We start from the raw sequence: 21537 nt of genomic DNA, 5'->3' as shown, positions 1-21537 counted from the left end.
CAAAGCAAAAAACACATTCAAGCTACTTTTTTGTGCTGACATCTATAAATCAGAATACAAATATGTTGGAGTAAGGAAATGTTTTCATGAGTTAAACCTAAAACAAAAAGTTAATTTTCATTTTCACAATAAAAATATAAACAAATCTTAATTGTCAAATATTCATGGTCAGTCTTGATAGGTCTTACTTAGAAATATATACATTCATTGTCATGGAAGGAAACCAGTAATGGCCTGGGAATAAGAAGACTTGGCCTCATGTCCAGAATATGCTATCAATTACCTTTGGTGATATTGGCAAGACATTAATCTCTCAAGTTTATAGCTGGGTTATCTAGCAGATGGAGAGGTTGATTTTTTCCTATGATTCATAAATTGTTTTGTAGGATGGTGTTCTAAAAGAATAGACCAGGATTTTCTCTAACATTGAACTTTTTTTTTCATATTTGCAGGAAAAACCTAGTGGTTAGGATTTTGGGAAATTGTATTGTCTAGAAATAACAAAAAATGTTTTTCCTAACCATAATCTTTTACCTAGTCTATACTTTTGTGGTGAGTGTGCCTAGCCTCTTTGCATGGCTTAATAAAAGCAAGCATCCTTTTGACATAGGGTGCTGAAGAAAAGACTGAGAGGCCTATTTCAGATGGACAAAAAGGAAAGTAGTGAGAGGCCTATTAATATGGGCAAAAAAGAAAGTAGTGACACCACTACATAGCCTCCATTCGCCAGCTTCTCATCATACATGTAGTCTGATGTTCTTCTCTGGAATAGATGTGCCTTTCGATAGATTATTTATAACCTTTCTCAAATCATGACTTGACTTTTTTTCTGAGTCCCTATTTTGAGCTTTTTCCAAAGAAATATTAGAAGTTGTTTAAACAAGGTTAGAACCTCATTTGAGAACAAACTAGATGTGCATCTTAGTGATTCAATCCCTCAAGCTGTGTTTGATCTTATATTCCTTTCCCTTGTTCTATGCTTGAGAACTAGGCCTCCTATAGATCTGTCCCTCCAGAGTTTTTTAGTGGAAGTGGAGCCTCATCTCTCGTTGGCCAAGTTTCATTGTTTTTAATTCATTCAGATAAGTGGGGGGGGTTATTACTACTGGTTTATTAGTTAAGAAAAGAAATGTATTAATATTAAGAATCAAGAAATTATCTTCAGGCCCCACTATTAAGCACAAAATTAAATTAATCCAAGCAAATTTGGTGTAGATTTTACTTCTTTCTTCCAATATCATATAATATATTGCTTAAGAAAATTTCCTTGAAATTTAGGAAAATCTTTTTTCTTATATCTCCTAAAGATGAAATATTCACAGAAATTTTTAGAAGTTTCCCTTACCTTGTTCAGCACTTTGATTTTAATCATCAGTATCATCATATGCGTGATTTTACATACCACAAATATAGTATGTGGTTGTTTCTGTTAGTAAAATGTTAGTAAAAATGTTTATTCAATAAAATTAAACATATAATGTTTTAAGACAGTCTCACGCACCGTGCCCAAAAAATAATGGAGTTGTTCAAAGAATACCATTACTTACCAGCAAAATTAAGTACAACTGGATTAACTAAAAATCGATTCCTTTTTCTATGTTATTCTACCCAGAGACCTCCCCTCTTTCTCAGTTTTTAATGCTGGGGCCATGCTTGCGGGCTGGACAGCACCAGCACAAGTTCTGTGAAGTAGAAAGATGTTTTTGGCTTAAATGGTGGGGATAAAGGCAGAAAGTAAAGGATAGTGTGGCTAGAGCTTATGAATGGAACCCAGTCACAGGCTGGCCATTGTTGCTGTAACAAAGTATCATAAACTTTGTGACTTAAAATAACAGAAATTCAATATCTTAAAAATATAGAAACTCAGTGTCCAAAATGAGTTTTATGGGGCAAAAATCAAGTGTCAACAAGGCTAGTTTGTTTAGGACATACCAGGTGAGAATCTTCTTCTTAGCTCTTCTATCTTCTGGTGTCTGCCAGCAGTCCTTGGCTTCTGGTCCTATCATTCCAGTCTCTGCTTCTGCCATCATGTTACCTTTTCCTATTTCATAGTAAAATTTTACTCAGCCTCTTTCTTCTAAGGACACATGTGATTACATTTAGATCCACTAGAGAATCCAAGATAATCTTCCTGTCTCAATATCTTTAAGTAATGACATCTGCAAAGCCATTTTGCTGTATAAATTAACATTTACAGGTTCCAGGGACTTGGACATTGACCTCTAAAGCCTTTCCAATTCTAAACTTTTACGTTATTAATGGCTAAATGTTTGATTCATACATATGTGAATGCAGAGCACCAAAATAGATTTTTAAAATACTTAATATAAAAATATATCTTTCTATGTTTACTCATTCCCTGAGATGAATTTAGGGACCTAGGCATTTTAACTCATAGAATACTGGTAGTATAGAATACTTCTTGATACCTGATCATTGTTTTATTATACAAACAATACAATAGTTCTTAAATATATTAACTCACCTAAACAGGCTTAAATTATTTAGAAATAAGCTTTTTATTCTCACCACAAATATATAATTATGTAACAACAAAGGTGTTAGCTAACACTATGGTGATAATTTTGTTCCAATATATAAGTGTATTAAGTCAACAAGTAACACCTTAAACTTACATAATGTTGTCTGCCAATTTATTTCAGTTAATACCTATGTATACTTTTTATTGTAATTAACTGTAGATTTCACATTCTAATAGAGGATGACAGAAAAGTTAAATGAAATAAGTGTATAATATCAAACATTATCTTGACTTCATCTTTTATCCAACTTAAAATTTTTTCACAAATTGCTAACAAATAGCCAGGTTGACTGACTATTTCCAACTCTGCTTTGTTCATGTTCCTCAGTTAGAAACACAAAGAGGTAATAAATGGCTAAAAGCTAGCTATAAGAAAAAGGGATGTTTCACAAACTTAATTCTTTGGTAGCTGAGACAGTATATAAAATATTATATTTTTTAAATGGCTTATTTTGGTAGGTGTATCCTGATTGTTTGGCACAAGCTATCTATGCAACGTTTCAGGAAGCATTTCCAGAATCCAGTAATCTCTTTAATGATGAATTTAAAGAAGATCTAGGGAATAACATTTCTCTTTGGTTGACAGGTATGAATATGTCATTTTAGCATTGGTCAATATTTTGGTTCCTAAAACTTTTGGATTGTTGTATTTCATTTACTCCAGTAAAAAAAAAAAAAGTAGTATTTTTGCCTTATAAAACATGCCATATTGATTACTATGATTTAAAATAATATGATCATTTTGCTCTGAAAAATTTTTGCTATACCAAAATAAATTTTTTCAGAAGTCAAATACTATTATAGCCAGTAAAATTATTATAGAAAATTGAATTGTCATAGAAATTCATGCTATAAATATGTCATATTTAGAAGAAAATATTTTAAACTGCTTTTGGAATACTGCTGACATTCTCTTTTTATTGAGTTAATGTTGGTATATTGTTTGTTTTGGGGAGTATAGGATCCCCCCATATTTCAGGTAATTTTCATAGTGCTGACATTTTATGGCAAATAATATTGGGTATATTCTAGAAATAACTGGGTTCCTCACAATACATACAATCAGTCATTAATCAAGGATATGTTTTATGAACCATGTGATATAAGTGCACAGGAATGGAAGGACTGAAATGCTGAAGAAAAATAAAATTCTAACCTAGAGCATTTTACTAGAGATTTAGGCTCTTGGGTTTAAAACTAAGATGTAGTTTCATGTTCCTGGAATGACATTCCCATATTTTTTTTTCTAACTCTATTTTACTATTATAGACTATTTTACTATTATAAAGTTTTATAAATTTTTCAGCCCAAATTTTGACTGATCTTTTAAAACAGTTTTGTGTCAATACTTGGGAAGCATTCTATAATAAAATGTTTCATATTTTATGGAGAGAGCCTTTGAGAAGTAAAGATTAGAAAATAACCCTGAGACCTTCCTCCCTCATCAATAGAGAGACAACATTCTCTTAATTAAGGAGAAAAATCCAACAAATTCAAACAAAAAAAGGGATTAAACATAGCATTCTTACAGAGATACTATAAAAAAAAGTGATGCCTCTCAAAAAAAGACATACAGATGGTCAACAGATACATTAAAAAAAAATGCTCAACATCACTTACTATTCATGAAATACAAATCAAAACCACAGTGATACCACCTGGTACCTGTGAGAGTGGCCTATATCAAAAAGACCAGAAACATCAAGTTTGGCAAAGTTGTGGAGAAAAGGAATTCTTGGGCATTGTTAGAAATGTAAATTAGTGATGCCTCTATGGAAAATGGTATGGAGATACCTTAAAAAACTAAAAGTAGCAGATACACTGCTAGGTATTTGTCCAAAGAATATGAAAACACTAATTTGAAAAGAAATATGCATTTCTGTGTTTCTTGCAATAATAGTCATAATAGCCAAGGTAATGAAAACAACCTAAAAGTTCATCCACAGATGACTAGATAGAAGTTTTCAGATATATACTTAATAGGATACTATTTAGCTATTTTAAAAGATGAAATATTGCCTCTCATGACAGCATGCGTGGAACTTGAGGTGATTATGCTTATGCTAACCTACGAAAGTCAGAAAGTGAAAGACAAATACCAGATGGTTTCCCTGTTATGTGGATTATAAATAAGTAAAGCAAATCAACTAAAAAAAACACAACAAATATGACTCTCAGAAATATATTGAGTTTACCAGAGGGGAAGATTTAAGGAGATATGGGTATACGGGGTCGATTTGATGATGGTGAATGGCACTAGAACGGTGGTAGTGGGGTTGTGTGGTAAATACACACATATCAAGATGTGAAGCTGTACTCCCCAAACTTCGTAGTATTGTAAACCAATGGTTAAGTCAATGAAAATTTTATGAAAAAAAAAATGATGAAAAATCTAACAACTTTCCAACAAATCTGTTATAGACTGAATTGTCTCCCCCATCCTGAGTTCATTATGTTGAAGTCCAAATCCCCAGAATACCTCAGAATGTTACTGTAGATGGATATAGATATTTAAAGAAGATATTTAAAGAAGTAATTAGGCTTTAGTGAAGTCGTATGAGCGAGTCCTCAGTGTAATATGACTGGTGTCCTTTTAAAATTAGAGGCACTAAGGTTGTGTACAAAGAGAGAAAAGGCCATGTGAGGACATAGGAAAACAAGCATCTGCAAGCCAAGGAGAAAGACCTCAGGAGAAACCAAACTGTCACACCTGGAGCTTAGCTTTAGTTTCCAGAACTGTGATTTAAAAAAAATTTCTGTTGTATAGGTCTTCCAGTTTGTAATGTTTTATTATGGCTACCTTTAGCAAACTAATACGATTTTTTAAATTCTTTTCTAAGTTCACCTTCATTACAATATTGAACAGAAATGGTTGAAATGAAAACTCCTTGTCTTTTCCTGAACTCAGTGGGAAATTATTCAATATTTCACATTAATTTTCAGGTACACTATAGGGTTGTTTGGAAGATACTTTATATCCAATTAAGGAAGTTCTCTTAGTTTCCTAAGAGTTTTTAATATAAATATTGTCAAATCCCTTTTCTACATCTATTGAGACAGTTATATATTTTATTTTATTTTATTCTATTAATAGGAGCTAGTCCTTCCATAGTTTTTCTTTTCTAGTGGTTTTAATTGGAAGTTCTGACATATTTCTCTTCACGCATAATCTTTAGTTTCTACTTACTAACGCGTTAAAAGATTTCATTGAAATTTTTATTGCGATGATGCTATATTTACAAATCAGTTTAGGGAGAAAGGACATTTTTATGATATTGTCTTACCTTACTAAGAACAGGGAATGTCTTTCCCATTTGTTTTAGTCTACTTGGGTGTGTTTCAGTGTTTCAAAGTTTATTTATTTTTGCACAGTTCTTGTTAAGTTTACTCCCCAATGTTTAATCTTCCCATATAGTGTATTTGCAAGTGGATATTCCTTACCATTATGTCTGCTAACTGGATATTCTTTGATATATAAACATCATTAGTTTTGTGTGTGTAAATTTTATAAGCCATCATCTTTTTGAGTCCTTTTGTCTAGACTGTATCAAGTGAAGGTTGTTGTTAGAGAAAAAGAATTTTGCTTGTTTAGGCTTTTCCATTTACAAATCATGTCATCTGCTAACATAGTTTAATAAATATTTTCCAATTCTAGTGCTTATTTATTAAATTTATTTTCTTTTTAATTTTTTATTTATTTTTTACATCATTGTTCATTTTTAAACAATATTTGCTTCCCCCCATCAGGTGTAGTCCCCATAGAATTTCCTTCACCAAGGCACCAGTGCACCATCACCACAGTCCCTGTATTCCTCCCTCCTTCCCTCTCATCCCTCTCCCTCCTACTCCCCTGCAGGATGTCTCTGATGTATAATTGTCAGTTTTTGTTTTGTTGTGTTTTGTACTGTTATTATTTTTTTACACTAATGTCTTCTTTGGTTCCCCTGTATTCCTCCCTGTGACCCTATGTTTATTGCAGCACTATTTATAATAAGTAAAACCTGAAAACAACCCAAATGCCCCCAAATAGATGACTGGATCAAGAAGATATGGCATATATACGCAATGGAATATTACTCAGCAATCAAAAAAGATAAACTCATGTCATTCACAGCAAAATATTGAATGCTTTCACTAACAGTATTAAATTTATTTTCTTAAATCATTGTTCATTTTTGTAGAGTATTTGATTTCTCCCCTCAGGAGTAGTCCACCTTAGCTCCCGTGATCCATCACCATAATTCCTTAGTACTCTTCCCTCCCCTGTTTTGATCCCTCTCACTCTCACTCTCTTGCTATGTGACTCTATGTGATCTATGGCCAGCTTGCAAATTTAGTCCTTATTTTTTTTACCTTTTGTTTAGTTTCTTTATATTCCACATATAAATTAAACCATGCAACATTTATCTTTTTCCTTCTGACTTATTTCACTTAACACGATCCTTTCCAGGTCCAGCCATGTTGCTGCAGATGGCATGAATTTATCTTTTTTGATTGCTGAGTAGTATTCCATTGTGTTTACTTTTTGATCCGTTCTTCTGTTTGGGTGTATTTGGGTTGTTTCCATATCTTAGCTATTGTAAATAATGCTGCAATAAACACAGGGGTGCAGTTTTCCATTTCAATTAGTGTTTTGTGTTCTTTGGTAGGTAACTAGGAGTGGAGTTTCTGGATCATATGGTAGAACCATTTTTAGTGTTTTGAGGATCCTTGATAATAAGTTTAGTGTCTTAAGGATACTTGATAATAAATGATGTTGAACATTTTTTTATATACCTGTTGGCAATTTGCATTTCTTCTTTGGAAAAGTGTCTTTTTAGCTCTTCTACCCATTTTTTTGACTGGGTTGTTTGCCATTTTTGTTGAGTTGTATAAGCTCTTTGTAGATCTTTGATATCATTTCCTTATTAGCTGTGCAAATATCATGTGTGCAAACATTTTCTCCTATTCAGTGGGATGCTTCTTCATTTTGGTTACTGTTTCTTTTGCTGTACAGAAGCTTTTTAGTTTAATGTAGTCTCAGCTGTTTACCTTATGTTCCCGTTGCATCTGGAGACTAGTCCTCAAATATGTTTCTGAGTTTTACATCATGGAGTGTTTTGCTTATGTTTTCTTATGTGTGTTTTATGGTTTCAAGTCTTTTATCTATTTTGAGTTGATTTTTGTATGTAGTATGAGATAGTCTAGTTCATTCTTTTGCATGTGGCAGTCCAGTTTTCCCAGCACCATTTACTCAAGAGGCTTTCCTTGTTCCACTGTGTATTCTTTGTTCCTTTGTCATTTATTAGTTGACCATATATGTGTGGTTTTATTTCTGGGCTTTCAATTCGATTCCATTGGGTCTCTGTGTCTATTTTTGTTCCAATACCATGCTGGTTTTATTATTATGACTTTGTGGTATAGTTTGAAGTCGGAGTGTAATGCCTCCCTTCTTCCCCCTTTCAGTCAGGAGAGCTTTGGCTATTTGGAGTTTTTTGTAATTCTGTATGAATTTCATTAATATTTGTTCCATTTATTTGAAAAATGTCATTGAGTTTTTTATTGGAATTGCATTGAATCTTAATTGCTTTTGGTAGGATGGTCATTTTGGTAATGTTAATTCTTCCAAATCATGAGCAAGGAATGTCTTTCTATTTCTTTATGTTTTCTTCTATTTCTTTTAACAGTGTTTTGTAAATTTCTTTTTATAGGTTTTCCACCTCTTCAGGTTTATTGCCAGGTATTTAATTTTTTTTTTGGTGTAGCTTTAAATGGCATTGTAATTTCTTCCTCTTCAGACTTACTATTTTTATATAGGAAGGCTTCTTATTTTTGTGTATTGATTTTGTATCCTGCTACTTTACTAAACTGGTTTATTTTGATTAGTTATTCTGTGGATATTTTTAGGGTTCTCTTGATATATTATCATATCATCTACAAATTATGATAATTTTACTTTTACTTTCCCAATTTGGAATCATTTTATGTTTTTCTCTTCTCTAATTGTTCTAGCTAGGACTTCCAGTATTATATTGAAAAGCAGGGGTGAGAGTTGCCATCCTCTCTTGTTCCAGATCTTAATGGGAAGGCTTTCAGTTTTTCACCATTAATAATGTTAGCTGTGGATTTATCATATATGGCTTTTATTATGTTAATATACGTTCCTTTTATCCTGAGTTTTTCTAGGTCCTTCAGTACAACTGAAGGCTGAACTTTATCTTGGTGTATAAGCCTTTTGATGAATTGTTTGATTTGTTGTGCTAAGATTTTATTGAGAATTTTAACATATGTGCTCATTAGGAATATTAGTCTGTAGTTTTCTTTTGTGTTGTTATTGTTTGGTTTTCATATTAATATAATATTAGCTTTGTAAAATGTTTTGGTAGTATTCCTTCTTTCTCATTTTTTTTGGAAGAGTTTGTAGGATAGGCACAATCTTTGAATGTTTGTGAAGACATCAGTCCTGGGATTTTGTTTTGGGGTAGTGTTTTGATTACCGTTTCAACTTCACTGCTTGTAATTGGTTTAAGTTTTCTATTTCTCCTTTTTTCAGTTTTGGGTGATTCTATAATTCTAAGAATTTGTCCATCTCATATAGATTGTTGCATTTGTTTGCATATAAATGTTCATATCTATATTTTGGATTTCTGCTGTGTCTTTTGTAATTTCCCCTCTTTCATTATGATCCTATTTACTTGAGTTTTCTCCTTTTTCATTGTAAGCCTAGCTAGAGGTTTGTCTATTTTGTTTATTTTTTCAAGGAACCAACTTTTGCTTTCATTGATCTTTTGAATGGTCTTTTTTAATTTCTGTTTCTCCTTTAATTTGTACTATTTCCTTTCTTCTACCGACTTTGGGTTTTTTTCATTATTCTTTTTCTAGTTTCTGGAGATGGGAGATTAGGTTGTTTATTTGTGTTCTGTGTTGCTTCTTGATGTGGGCCTGTGTTGCTATATACTTTCCTCTTAATACTGCTTTTGCTGTGTCCCATACATTCTGGAAGGTTGTGTCCTCATTGTCATTTATATCAAGATATTTTTTTAATTTCTTCTTTGATTTCCTCATTGAACAAGTAGTCTTTCAATGCTGTGTTGTTCAGTCTCCATGCAATGGGGGAGCTCCTTTCTTTCTTTTCATAGTTGATTTCTAGTTTGATGGCTTTATGGTCAGAGAAGATAATTGGTATTTCAGTCTTCATGTACTTCTTGATGTTTGTCTTGTGATCCAGATTTGATTGATGTTGGATACTGATCTGTGTTGTCTTGAGAAAAATGTGTATTTATTTTGGGGGGAGGAGGGTGCAGTGTCCTGTAAATATCTGTTAGGTCCATGTGGTCTAGATCTTTATTTAGGGCTATTGTGTCCTTGTTTATTTTCTGTCTCACTGATTTATCCATTAGTGAGAGTGGGGTGTTGAAGTCTCCTACCACATATATATTTTCTCCAGTGTCTGTTTTCAGAGATGATAGTAATTGTCTAATGTGTTTTGATCTTCCCTCATTTGGTGATTATAAATTGATGAGTGTTATGTCTTCCTGATGTATCGTCCCCTTGGTCATTATATAGTGTCCATCTATGTCTCTTGTCATCCACTTTAGCTTGTCTTTTGTGGAGGGCCATTTGTAGAATTGTTTTCCAACCCAGATAGGGAAAATTTTAGAACAATAATCACTTACACTCAGAGACAGTTATGCTAATATTTAGGCTAACACCACACAGACGTTTAAGGTTAAGTTGTTCTTCACATAAAAACATGAATGCCTGGCCTCCCTGGTGGTGCAGGCAGTTGAGCACAGCACTGTGAAGCTGTCCGCAGCTTCTGCAGTGTTGGTTCAATCCCCGCTGGCCACGGAGATACCCACATGGCACAGCAGACCTCTCCTGTCTCACCCGCTGCTCTCCTCAGCAGTGTATTTCAGTCAATCTGCCTGTTCTGTTCCCCACTCTGTCTCTGGTGAATCCTCTCACCCCCTGTACCCTGGTTCTTGTATAAAAAATAAATCTTTTAAAAAAATGAATGCCTTTCTATGTAAAAAGATATTTACAAGATAACTGTTAATGAATACTTCATAATACACTATATAGATTATTATTGTTGAATATTTTTAGATCCTTTCTATGTTTTCACATTAATTAACTTCCAGTGTTCCATGTATGAACTTAATTTATAACTGGAGTCATAAGGTGATATTGAGTTTTAGCTCATCTAATTATTTCGTAAGTAAGATATTAATATTTCTATATAGACTATTCCTCACTTGACATTTAAGATAGTGATAGTTCTCACAGGATTCTTGTTAAGATGAAATGTGTAATGCTTTGCCAAATTAAAAGATATTTTCAAAATCCTAATTTCTTTGGCTAAATGTGCATTTTGTATTAATAGGTTTAAGGCCTCAAAAAGGTTTTTGGACCCACTGGAAACTAAATGAACTCTCCACAACAACCATACATGGTAGCAAGAAAGTACCTTCAAAATCTCTATTGGACAGTATACTACAGAGTCAAGAGCGCATAACAACTTGTAAGTAAATTCATTGTAAATTACAGAATGGAGTATATAGCCAAAATCCAGTATATTAAGTTATTTGTCACCATTTTCCAATGTCTTATTCTTTGATGATTGTCTTAATATAGTATTTGATTTTCAGGTTGATTTGATGGTGTTTTGAATATTGCGTTAGATTTTAGTTTCATTATAAAAGTAATACATGCTTAAGTCCTTTCCCCATTTGCCCATTACTGTATTTATATATAGACTTCTAGTAACTTTTCAAGTAACTACAAATAGTCTTACTTTCTGACTATATTACTAACTTATTAATAATGTGTTTTGACAATAGATAAATTTTAAATTTTTATTCAGTAAATTTAAATGTTTTCCATAGAATCTCAGTTTTGTGGTATGTCATGGCTGACTTGCCTATTATTATGAAAACATCTACCTGGGTTTTGTTTTTTAGTTTCTTAATATAGTGAATTACATTTATTGATTTTCAGATGTAAGTCAGCCTTGCATTCCTGGAATAAATCCCATTTGGCCACCAAATATTAACCTTTTTTTATCTACTACTGTGTTCAGTTTGTTAAAATTTTGGTTCTTTTCCTGTATTATCCTGTCTCACTTTCATAATAAGTGTAATGTTTCCTCCTCTTCTCCTTTCCAAAAGAGTTAGTATAAAATTGATGTTTATTCTTTTTTTCATATGGGATAGAATTCACCACTGAAGCCATCTAGGTCAGAAATTTTCTCTGTGGGACAGCTTTTGACTATAAATTCAATTTTTGTAATAGATATAATGCTATTCAAATGATCAATCTCTTCATGAGTGAAGTTTGTAATCTAGTTACTTAGAAATGTTTTGATTTATTTGAGGCTTACTTTTAAGCTTCATTAGATAGAACCAGAGAAATCTTTTATCTAGGTCTAACTTGCTTCTTTACTAAGTTAATACCATTTTTAGTATCCTACCTCATATTTTGTATATAGGAAGTTTTTCATCTAGCTGTCTGAAACATGAACTTTGTGTAAGCTCCAAGCATTGTTCTGTCTTCTTTCAGTGGTTCTATGCCAACCTCAGGCAAAGATTCAAGGATAGCCTTCCAAACATCTCCAGAATGTTTTCTTATGTCAGTCTGTCTTCTTTACATTATACTCACCTATAATTTTAGATGATCTTGGCCTTTCTGATTACTAAGTTTTATTTTCTCAACACAGTGATACCTCCGGTTTCTGCACAGATTCCCATTCCTTGCGTGATAGCCTAAAAGTTCTTTTTTAGATAAAAGATGAGATAATTGAAGAGCTCCCCCATTTGTTTCTCTTATGGATTTACAGTCCTATGCTACATATTTTCCAATATCTGAAAATCATTGTTTTTGGTTCTGGAGGAGGTCAGGGGTTCTAAGATAAGGCCTGGCACCTTGTCAGGTGAGGAAATATGGAGCCCACAAGGATATAAACAAAAACTTGTGGAGTGAAATGTTGCTGAAATGGAAGTCTTGCAGATGGGATTAGCAATGAGAAACACATGGAGAGGGCTAGAGCTGACTTCTAGAGCCTAAAGCCAGGAGCATACATTGAGCATTGAAAGCAGTGCCTGAGCAGTGGAAATCTTCTTAAACTATATGCCCTAACACAGATGCTTCTCTTTCTTCATAAAATGAAAGTCAGGCATGTAAACTTATACAAAAAGCTAAAGAGGCATTATTTGTCCCCATTGGAATGGTGGATTTTGCAGCAATTGTTGCGTATGAATTCTACAAATTGAAGAGCAGAGGAAATACTCAACATGCCATTCACCTGTTCCACATACATATGGCAGCCCAAGGTTCTGTTGGGCTATTCCATGTATCAGGAATTGTGGTCCAAACCTAAACCTTAGAAATGATGCGGGCCTCCCTGGTGGTGCAGGCAGTTGAGCGCAGCACTTTGAAGCTGTCAGCAGCCTCCTGCAGTGCAGGTTCGATCTCTACTGGCCTGGGAGATACCCACATGGCACAGCAGACCTCTCCTGTCTCGCCCACTGCTCCCCTCAGCAGTGTATTTCAGTAAGTCTACCTGTTCTGTTCCCTGCTCTGTCTCTGGTGAATCCTCTCACCCTCTCGCACATCTGGCCTGTACCCTGGTTCTTGCATGTTTAAATAAATCTATTTTTAAAAAAAGAAGAAGAGATGCCTCTTGGCTTTGGTGGTACTCACTTTAGTTATGTATTTTTTTTAATTTATTTATTTTTATAAAATTGTATAAAAATAGGGCCTCCCCTGGTGGCGCAGTGGTTGAGCGCTGGGCTGCAAATCTGCCCGCAGCCTCTGCAGCGCCGGTTCAATCCCCGGCCACTGGCAAGGGTCCCACATGGCGCACAGACCTCTCCTGCCACCCGCTGCTCCCCTCAGCAGTGTATTTCATCAGTCTGTCTGTTCTGTTCCCCTCTCTGGCTCTGGTGAATTCTCTCACCCTCCCGTGCTTCTGACTGTACCCAGTGCTTGTATAAAGAAATAAATCTTAAAAAAAAAATTGTATAAAAATAAATAAAAAGCTCTTGTATAAAAATAAATAAATCTTTAAGAAAAAAAAAAAAACAACCAAACCTAAAAGGCTAGTAGCAGAAAAGCTTAGAAGTAGTATTTATTTCAAAATCGTACTTGTAAAAAAAAAAACAAAAAAAAAAAAACAAAATCGTACTTGTAAACATGAGAATAACTTAATTATAAATTCGAGTTTAGCTCTTTTGTAATTGCTGAATTATATTTTTACTTCTGTTTTATTAGAATAATTTGTGAATGTCAGCTTAAAATAGAATGATGTATTTTAAGCACTAATGCTCTGTTATTGAATTTTATGTTTTTTTTAAGAACTTGGATATTAACCCTTTGTCCAATGTATGATGTGCAAATACCTTCTCCCTTTTGGTAGGATGCCTTTTTATTTTAATGATAGATTCTTTTGCTCTGCAGAAGGTTTCCAACTTGTTTACTTTTTTCACTTGACATTATAGATGCTTTTACTTCATTTTATATTTTTTATGATTAAGTTAACATCAGTTTATAATACTATCTATGATTTTCGGGAATACGATCATACCTCCTCAGATGTTTACTTTTATTTTTGTTGCTCTTGCTATTGGAGTTAAGACCCCAAATACATATCTAAGACTGATGCCAAAAAGCATATTGTCTGTGTTTTCTTTTATGTATTTCATAGTTTTAGGTCTTACATCCAAGTCTTTAATATACTTTAACTTAATTTCTGTATATGGTATGAGATAACAGTTTAGTTTCATTGTTTTGCATGTGCTGTCCAGTTTTCCCAAAATCATTTATTGAAGAGATTTTTCTTTCTCTTTTGTATGCCCTTGGATCCTTAGTGATAAATCAGTTATCTATATTGTTTCTGGAATTTTAGTTCTGTTCTATAGTTATGTGTGTCTGTTTTTATTGCAGTTCTATGCTATTTTGTTTTTGTTCTTTTAATTCTATTTCTATGAAGAGTGCTCTGGGGTTTTGATAGGAAGTACATTGAATCATTAGTTTGATGTAAGTACATTGAATCATTCCCATTTTAGCAATGTTAATTCTTTTTTTTTTTTTAAGTAAGATTTTTTTTTTTAAGATTTATTTATTTATTTATTTATTTATTTATTTATTTATACAAGCACTGGGTACAGTCAGAAGCGCGGGAGGGTGAGAGAATTCACCAGAGCCAGAGCAGGGAGCAGAGCAGGCAGAAGAACCGAAGTACACTGCTGAGGGGAGCAGCGGGCGGCAGGAGAGGTCTGCGCGCCATGTGGGACCCTCCTCCGGTGGCTGGGGAGCAGCCGGGGATCGAACCTGCACTGCAGAGGCTGCGGGCAGCTTTGCAACCCAGTGCTCAACCACTGCGCTGCAGGGGAGGCCCATTAGCAATGTTAATTCTTTCAATCAATGAGCACAGAATATCTTTCCGTTTCTTTGAATCTTTTTCTATCAACAATGTCTGTAGTTTCAGTGTACAGGTGTTTTGCCTTGTTGGTTAAATTTATTCCTAGATATTTAATTCTTTTTTATGGATTGCTTCCCAGTTTCTCTTTCTGCTAATTCATTATTTGCATATAGAAATGCAGCAAATTTTTCTCTTAATTTTTTAACCTATCATTTTACTATGTTCACTTATTTTTCATATTTTTTACTGGATTCTTTGCAATTTTCTATGTATATTATTATGTTATCTGCAAATAATGATATAATAGTACTACTTACTCCTTTCTGATTTGGATGCATTTTATTTCATTTTCTTGTCTAGTTATACTGGCTAGGACTTCCAATGTCATGTTAAACAATTGTGATAGAATGGACTGCCTTGGCTTATTCCTGATCTTGGAGGAAAATCTTTCAGTTTTTCAAACTTGATTATGATTTTGGCTATGAGTTTGTCATGTCTGTCCTTGATTAAGTTGAGGTATATTCCTTCTATATCCATTTGTTGAGGGTTTTTTTCATAAGTTGATATTGAATTTTGTCATGTGCTTTTTCTACCTATTGAGATGATCTTAAGATTTTTGTCCTGCCTTTTGTTGATGTACATATATTGAACCATCCTTGCTCCCTGGAATAAGTCCTATTTGATTATGGTATATGATCTTTTGACTGTATTACTGACATCGACTTGCTAACATTGACTTGCTAATATTTTGTTGAGGATTTTTGCATCCATGTTCATCAGAGATATTGTTCTATAATTTTCTTTTTTGTGTGATGTCCTTGTCTAGTTCAGAACCATGCTAAGGTTTGCCTCATAGAAATATATTTGGTAGTTTTACCTCCCTTTCAATTTTTGGAAGTGTTTTTAAAGGATAGATATTGATTCTTTGAATTTTTTCTGGAATTTCTGAGTAAAGCCTTCTGGTCCTGTGTTTTTGTTTTGGGAGGTTTTTGATTACTGTTTCAATTTCCTTACTTGTAATCAGTCTGTTCACATGTTCTATTTCTTCCTAATTCAGTCTTGGAATGCATCATAACATATGTTCTATGCTTGACAATGTTTCATGTGTTCTTGAGCAGAATGTGTATTTTGTTGTTTGGATGGAAACTCTGTAAATATCTATTAAATCCATCTAATTTGTTATTTAAAGCCATTGTTCCCTTGTTGATTTTTCTGTCTGGGTGATTTGTCCATTGACATAAGTGTGCTGTTAAAACCCCTACTTATTGTGCTGCTGTCAATTTCTCCCACTAGTTTTGTTGATATTTGCATCATCTATTTTGGTGCTCATATGTTGGGTGCATATATATTAATACATGTTATGTGTTCTTTGTATTGATCCCTTTTTAATTATATAATGTCCAGTCATTACCTCTGCTGTCATTACCTCTTTGGCTGAAAGCATAAGTATAGTATATGTAAGGAAGTATAAGTAAAGCAATTCCTGCTTTATAAAGTTTACCATTGGCTTAGAGTACTAGTTTTTATACCTTCGCTTTAAGACTGTATTTGTTTAAATCCTTCCAGTCAGTCTGTGCCTTTTGATTGGTGAGTTTATTCCATTTACTTTTAGGGTGATTATTTACATGTGAGGTTTTGCAGTTGCCATTTTATTTTTTATTTCCTGATTTTTTTTATCACTTCATTCCATTTATTGTGAACTTTTTTCTATTTAGATAAAACTTATCCTTTCATTATACAGTAAAATGAGTAGCTGTTTAAGTGATATGTGCAATGAACATTGGATGACTCTATGAAAGTCTGCAGATATGAATTGTGAACACTGAACTTTCAAGGATAAAAGATGAAGTACTTCAAAGAAGTCCATTATAGTAAATATATGTATCTGTACACATATATATGTTTGTGTATACATAATCAATTACTAGATGGATGTCATCATAGAGTATTGTCAATAAGATTCAGAGAAGGAAAAAAGCATTATAAGGTAGGAACTAATCTGAAAATAGCTCGATAAACTTGAACTTTGTCCTTAAAAATAGAGTAGAAGGTTGAAGATTAGTTTGAAGTATAATGATGGGCATTTATTTGTTCATTTAAAGTAATCTAGATTATACATATAGTACCAAATTTATTATCTAAAAATTATGGCATTGAAGTAAAATCCCATAAGATATATATAATGAGAGATTTAATAGAATTGGACATAGGTTTCTGGAAGATTCCATTTATTGCCCTCAATGCCTCACAATATGAAACAGGAATATTTCATATTTTGTTTTATTTTACTTCTTTATATATGTGTAAATCTTGAGTGCTCTTTTTTACATTAGATTAAAAATGTTAATGAGTTTTATGCAAGTGATTTAATCATGTGCAATTTGGCTGCCTCTGTCTCAAACCAAAATACTTGCCAGCAATATTGACACTTTTTTCCCAATAATGCTTAAATTTCCCTTGCATCTGTGCAATTTTAGAGTTTACTCAGATAGGCAGAACAAATACACTAATCAGTTTTGAATGTGAATTGCAAATGTGTTCTACTAACACTGAAGGAGTTTTTGTATTATTTATAAATATATTTAACTCCAAATGAATGGCTATTCATTAATACAATTAGGTTATGTAGAATGTGTACAAGAGAGAAAAGTGGGTGGCCATTGGTGAGTAATTTACATAAAGTAGAAGAAAGTTTTTCATTGCACAATAAAGGATTTAAAAAAGAAGAGTAGGGTAAATTATGGATTAACAGTGACAAGTAGAGACACCTAAATTATAGGAGTATTACACACAAAATTCAGAGGCAGAGTCAATATGGTTCGTTTTCATTGCCACTCCATAGGTTACTCTAAGAATTTTGGTTTTTATTCTGAGTAATATGGAAGACAACTTCAGTTTTGAACAAAGGAATAGCATGATCTGAAATATATCTTAACAAAACCATTCTGGCTGCTCTGAGAATGGACTATGGTGTATGTATTGAGGTGGGAGGGTAAGGCAGTGCCATTAATGTACTTTATGCTCCATAATTGTTGTGATGCAAAGACAAATGTAGTTCTCTTTCTAGTGTTTAGATTTTCACTTAGTCCCAATTGTGAATAGCAAAATATGGAGTCATCTAGGGAAATCAGGAATCCAAGAAGTACCGCATACTTTAGAATCATCTTTAAAAATATGGAATTAGGGCCTCCCATGGTGGTGCAGCAGTTGAGCGCTGGGTTGCAAGGCTGCCCGCAGCCTCTGCAGCACCGGTTCGATCTCCGGCCACCAGCGAGGGTCCCACAATAAATAAATAGATAGATAGATAAATAAATAAATGAAAATATGGAATTAGAGTGAAGCAACAAGAGCCTTTTCAGGGTGTTAAAGGAAGAAACAGGTATAGTTTCTGAAGAGGTTTTCCCCTATTTAGCTAATTGGTTCTCAAAAGCATGGGCACATTAAAATTGTGAATTGTTTGTTTGTTTGTTTTTTATAATTATGACTTTTATTGCATCTTAAAGATATATCACAAATGGGTCTGAAATATCATCCAATACCTTACTGTTTCTGCAGCTGGGTGACTTAAATCTCATTCATCAGACTGCTGAACTGTTCCTTTTTCAGAAACATAGTTACATCCTAAAATTTCCAGATATTCTTGATTTTAACTATTGTGGCATTTTGAATCAAAGCCACTGAATTTGTTACAAGTTCAATGTCATTTCCTTCAAGTGTTGACTCATCTTTCTAGGCTTGAGATACCGAATAAGCAATGCCTGCCTAGTCCCAACCCTGTGAATGTATTTTTCACCCAAGAAATTTCGGATTTCAGCAAGAGAGCCATTCTGAATAATTACATTGCTGGAGAAGTGAGCATACACAGACTTAATCTGGTTACAGAAGCCCAGTGAAACACCCTTGACCATGTTCTGTGCATGCATGCAGATAGTGTGAGCAGTAGGCAGTCCCTTTTTATTCCCCCACCATATGTTAAATCAGAGCATCCCCCTTTTTTCCCCAAGGAGACTGAGTTTGATGGGAAAGAAGTCCCTTAGCATAGTGTCCCTGGATCCCTTTACAATAACCATACATCCTTTCAGAGAGATGTCAACATTTTCTAGAATGTCAACAGTCTGATTGCTGAGAATAGTTTCCTTTTCATAGTAGATGTGACAAAGGGAGAGCATCTTGTCTCCCCTGGTGAGTTTTAAAAAGCATTACCTGGGCCTCATCCCATACATAATAATGCAATTGCCCTGGGGTAGGGTCCAGACCTCATTATTTTTAAAAATAAAAATTCCCAGGTGAGTCTAACAAGCATCTTGCTTTAAAACCAGTCGCTTTCAAGTCTTTTCACATCTTCTTATCCTTAGATGCGGTTGGGCAATTTGTGACCGATTGCCTCCACCAGTTAGGAAAAAATTCCTTTTACTAGAGGAATTTCAACTGTTATCTATCATCTTACTCTCCTGAGGTAGAACAGTGGAATGGGGGGATTATCTTTAGGTTTTGGTCATTTCTTTTGACATTTGAAGTCGAAGTCATTTTGTTAATTTTCCAACTTCATTAGGAGGTCTAAAGAGAAGAAACTTAAGCTAATAGTCAAACGTTTTCTCAATTATTCTGAAAATGCACCTTACAGTTTCCCTCAGAGAAGGATCAATAATGTTGCCATGGAGAATATACATATGTTGTCTCTCTCTGCTGAATGGCTCACCACTGAAAGTCATGACTTTTGTTGCTCCCAAAAGAGTCATGTCTTGTGTCAGTGGTTTTAAAACATTTAATTTATGACTTGTATTAGGTAGTCTTTAAGATAGCCTTCTTTTTGGTATTTATGCCCTTGTGTGATCTTCTACCCTTCAATATATAGGCAGAAGTGATGAGATCATTTTAAGATTAGGATATAAAAACACTGTGGCTTCCATTTGGCTCACTCTCTCTCACACTCCTGATTCCTTACTATATGGACAACAAGCTGTCATCTTGTAAATAGTTTTATGGAGAGGCCCAAGTGGCAAAAGTGATGTTTCAACCCAAGAGTCACTAAGGACCTACAGTGGATTCATCTTTAAGTTGAACATTGAGATAATTGATCACTGAGCCCTGGCCAACATCTTAATTGTAGCTTTGTAAGAAAGAACCAGAGACACCTAAGTAAACTGTGCCTCCAGGCTCCTGACCACATCATCTGTATTTAACCATTTTAAGCCACTAAGTTTTAGGTAATTTGTTATACAAGAATAACTAAAACTAAATTTGTTAAGAGAAAGGCCAGCTGTCTTTAAGCTAAATGTTACTATTCACATTTCAATTATTAGAATATAAGTTCTTGTGAGATGAAGGAAATTTTGTATAGCCTTTCATAAATTGAATATGAGGAATTGGAAAATGGAGCTACATAATATTCAGGAAGTAAAATGAAAATATAAGAGGCATGAATACTGGTAAGGAATTATTAAGAAGAGACTAGGACTTTATTATTTCTTGCTTCCTATCAAGTCTTTTCAGTTGAAATGAAAGTAAATTTTCTTGACAAACCACTCAAAGTTAGGGAGTAAGTGGGAGCGTATGTAGACCTAAATTAACATCACCTTCAATTAAAGTAGCATCTTTGTTGAACAAATATAGAAGTGGAATCAAGAGTAGCATGACAACAATGCTGAAACAGTTTAGTTTTAATGAACTATTTCATATTCGTATACACATTGAGGACTCATACCAGAGAGATCAATTAATAGATATCTCTAAAATCTCTGTTTTAAGGTCATCATAGAGATGATCAAAACTGCTAATCATCTGTTTCCCGCAAATTAGTCATAGTGGCTTCTATTCTGGCCCATCTATCAAAAGTATATTCTGACTGACCAATAAATACTCATACTGGTTTTAAATATTTTTATTATCACTTCTGCTCATAATATACTTCCAATAAAATTTTGATTTTCTTTAGCCATATGTTGTTGTCTTTTCGGAAAGTTAGACTATGATAGTTACAGAATCTCTTGTGTCTTATTCATGCCCAAGTGTGACAGTAGGGTGATAGTGTAATGAACTTTGTACATATTTCTGGTACATCACTTTTGCTCATTGGAGTGAATTTCCTATCAACACAAATCTATTATGGACTAAAATGCATAAATCATATGAGTTTTAAGAAAAGGTTTTTCAAGAAATTTTGTGGTTTGGGTGAGTCACCCAAACCTCTATTGTTATTAGTACCTCTATTATTAGTATTTTAGTAGAAAATTGTAAGAGACACTGATTTTAGGGTATTTGTGGTTATAGAATTGCTTTCACTACAGCTGGATCCAGTTGTCCATCTTTTGTGTGCTTTTTCATTCTAGAAAATCAGAAGAGCAAGGAATTACGAATGTATCTTCAGAATCCCTTCTCTTCTGTCATTAAGCTAAATTTATATCCAAGTCAAAGATTGATAATTTATATTATAGTTTTTAAACTACTGTTTCTGTTAATATTTTTTATTCTTTATTTTCTTTCTTCTTATTAAGAACTTATGTATTTAACCTTTTATCTTTCAAATAACATTTTAGAAAAAGATACTCTGTTTATATGTATATTTTGAACAATGTTCTTCCTTGTGCAAATAAAG

The 21537-nt window shown here is 33.6% G+C and overlaps 1 protein-coding gene across 5 annotated transcripts in view; it reads left to right on the top strand.

Moving 5' to 3' along the window:
• The window catches only part of FAM227B (family with sequence similarity 227 member B), a 160665-nt gene that overhangs the window by 21778 nt on the left and 117350 nt on the right, over window positions 1-21537 (top strand). For all 5 annotated transcript variants that reach the window (XM_054701356.1, XM_054701361.1, XM_054701350.1 and 2 more), the window contains exons 10-11: window positions 3002-3128; window positions 10908-11045. In XM_054701356.1, the coding sequence (XP_054557331.1) occupies window positions 3002-3128; window positions 10908-11045 (265 nt within the window). The remainder of the gene's footprint in view (window positions 1-3001; window positions 3129-10907; window positions 11046-21537) is intronic.

Source organism: Talpa occidentalis, unplaced genomic scaffold (assembly GCF_014898055.3).
Source record: "Talpa occidentalis isolate TD23 unplaced genomic scaffold, MPIMG_talOcc4v2.1 talOcc4.11, whole genome shotgun sequence".
NCBI classification, from domain to species: domain Eukaryota; kingdom Metazoa; phylum Chordata; class Mammalia; order Eulipotyphla; family Talpidae; genus Talpa; species Talpa occidentalis.
The sequence above is the reverse complement of the archived record's forward strand: the minus strand, read 5'-3'. Positions and strand labels throughout refer to the sequence as shown.